This window comes from Gracilinanus agilis, unplaced genomic scaffold (genome assembly GCF_016433145.1).
Source record: "Gracilinanus agilis isolate LMUSP501 unplaced genomic scaffold, AgileGrace unplaced_scaffold60202, whole genome shotgun sequence".
In the NCBI taxonomy this organism is placed as follows: domain Eukaryota; kingdom Metazoa; phylum Chordata; class Mammalia; order Didelphimorphia; family Didelphidae; genus Gracilinanus; species Gracilinanus agilis.
Window position 1 is genome coordinate 3,191 of NW_025395579.1, and position 1,943 is coordinate 5,133.

The following is a 1,943-nucleotide window of genomic DNA, read 5'->3' on the forward strand; positions in this document are numbered from 1 at the left end:
GACATACTCCCATCTGACAAGTTATTTCTACATTTGATTCTGCTTTTATGTCAAAATTATTTTCTGTATGATTTGGGAAGAAATTTAGTTCTGAATCACAGTCTACTGGATCAGGAGTCTTATTACGGTCTCGTTTTTGTCCTGGGCTCGAGACTTGCCCACAAATTAGTTTTTTGGAAGCTGCCTTTGGTCGTCATTGATTAGTCTTGGTCTAGTTTGATTTCTACATTGTGAAGCCCAGTGCTTGCCTGTACGGCACTTTGGGCAAATGCTAGGAGGAATTTTCTGTTTGAGTTTTGGGCATGACCTTTGAAGATGCCCTGAACGGCCACATGCGAAGCAAGGGCCTTTAATTTGGTTCATTTGTGCTGCCATTAAATTTTTATGTTCTATCGTGCCTATGTCCTGGCAGACTCTCAGGAAGTCTGATACCGTGCCTGTAGATTTAAAGGGTGCCATTGCCTTTTTAGCGTCTGCATTAGCATTTGTGTATGCAAGATCTTTTAGAAGTATTTCTCCTGACTCTGGGTCTGAAACCCGTCTTTTTATAGCAGTAGATAATCTGTCAATAAAATCTGAAAAATGTTCTGTTGGCCTTTGTTTAATTTCTGCCAATGAACTCGGCGCATTATCCTTTGCTGGTAAGGATTGCCATGCTCTTTCTGCTGCTACGGAGATCTGATTGTAGGCTTGCTCTGTATATGCCAATTGCATACGGAGGGTGTGAAATTCACCTTCTCCTATTAATTGTTCATATGAGATATCAATCCCTGCTCTTTCATTGGCTTTCGCCTGTTCCTTAGATAGATCCTGAAAATATAGTCTCCAATTCAAATAATCGCCACCATTAAGCGTGGATCGAGCTAAAGTATACCAGTCTTCTGGTGTAAGTAATTGTTGGCTGATATTTTTAATTAGTGCCAAGGTAAAGGGAGCTGTATTCCCATTTTGTACCACGCTATCTCGGAGAGTTTTGAGTGTTTTAAAATCAAATATTTTGTGCTCTGCCAGTACTTCATCCTGATTGTCAGGGTTTTCTCTCAACAAAACTGGGCAAGCCAAAACGTCCACCGCGTCTTCAATCGGTGCGCTGGCTATTGCCTGTTTGACTGTCACAATCCTATGAGTTCTAGGTGGAGGTTGGGGTGGGGGTGGGCGAGAAGTTGTAGTTTGGGTGGGGTAGGATTTAGTTCTGTCAGAGTTGACAGGTGGAGGTGAGGGATTAGGAGGAATCTCAAGCACATCTGTGAGAGGATTATCCTCTGGGATGGAGGAATCTCCCACGTCCTCAAAAGGAGGAGGAAGAATGGGAAGTGAAAGTGGTGGGGTAGCCTGATTGTTGCCATCAGACCTTGAAGGTTTGAGAGGCGGGGGAGGTTGAGAGTGGGGGAAAGTCTGCAAAGGCTGTGCAGCAGATGGAGTAGTTAGAGGGATGGGTGGAGCAAGATAGACAGAGCTAGGGTTAGGGGGAATGTCTAATAGTGAGGCAGGTTGGGACAATGACTCTTGAATGGTTTCTGCCTCTAAAGCTGTTCTAACTACCTTCCAAGTTAACCATACTGATGAAGCAACTCTAAGTCCCTTTTCTTGCGCTTTCTTTAAAGTCTGTCCTAGTTGGTCCCACTGTTGTACATTGAGTACTTCTATTTCTAGTAACTTGGGATCACATTTCAAAATTACCTTAAACAATGCCTGAAGTTTAGCTTCTGGTACTCTGTATCCTTGCCTGTGCACTAAAGATTTTAGCGATCGTATGTAACTAGTGTGAGAAGAAAGTTTCTGACCCATTTTCTAGTGGTCAGCGACTCACCCCAGAGGCCACCTGAGGTCCGTTGACCGTCCCGGGTCCTGCACTGCAGTCTTCCTCTCAGGTGTCAATCCACGATGGGCGCCAGATGAAGCCGTCCAGCAGCTTCACGAAGATTCCTAGTGGGTTGGACACT

At 44.4% G+C, this 1,943-nt stretch overlaps 1 protein-coding gene across 1 annotated transcript; it reads right to left on the reverse strand.

Annotated features, from left to right (window-relative positions):
- Positions 1–307: 307 nt before the first annotated feature.
- LOC123256518 (endogenous retrovirus group K member 8 Gag polyprotein-like) lies at positions 308–1,788 on the reverse strand (the record flags this gene model as incomplete). Its single annotated transcript, XM_044685118.1, has 1 exon — positions 308–1,788. A coding segment is annotated over exon 1 (1,481 nt), but the record flags the coding sequence as incomplete, so codon positions are not given.
- Between the last annotated feature and the right edge of the window lie 155 nt (positions 1,789–1,943).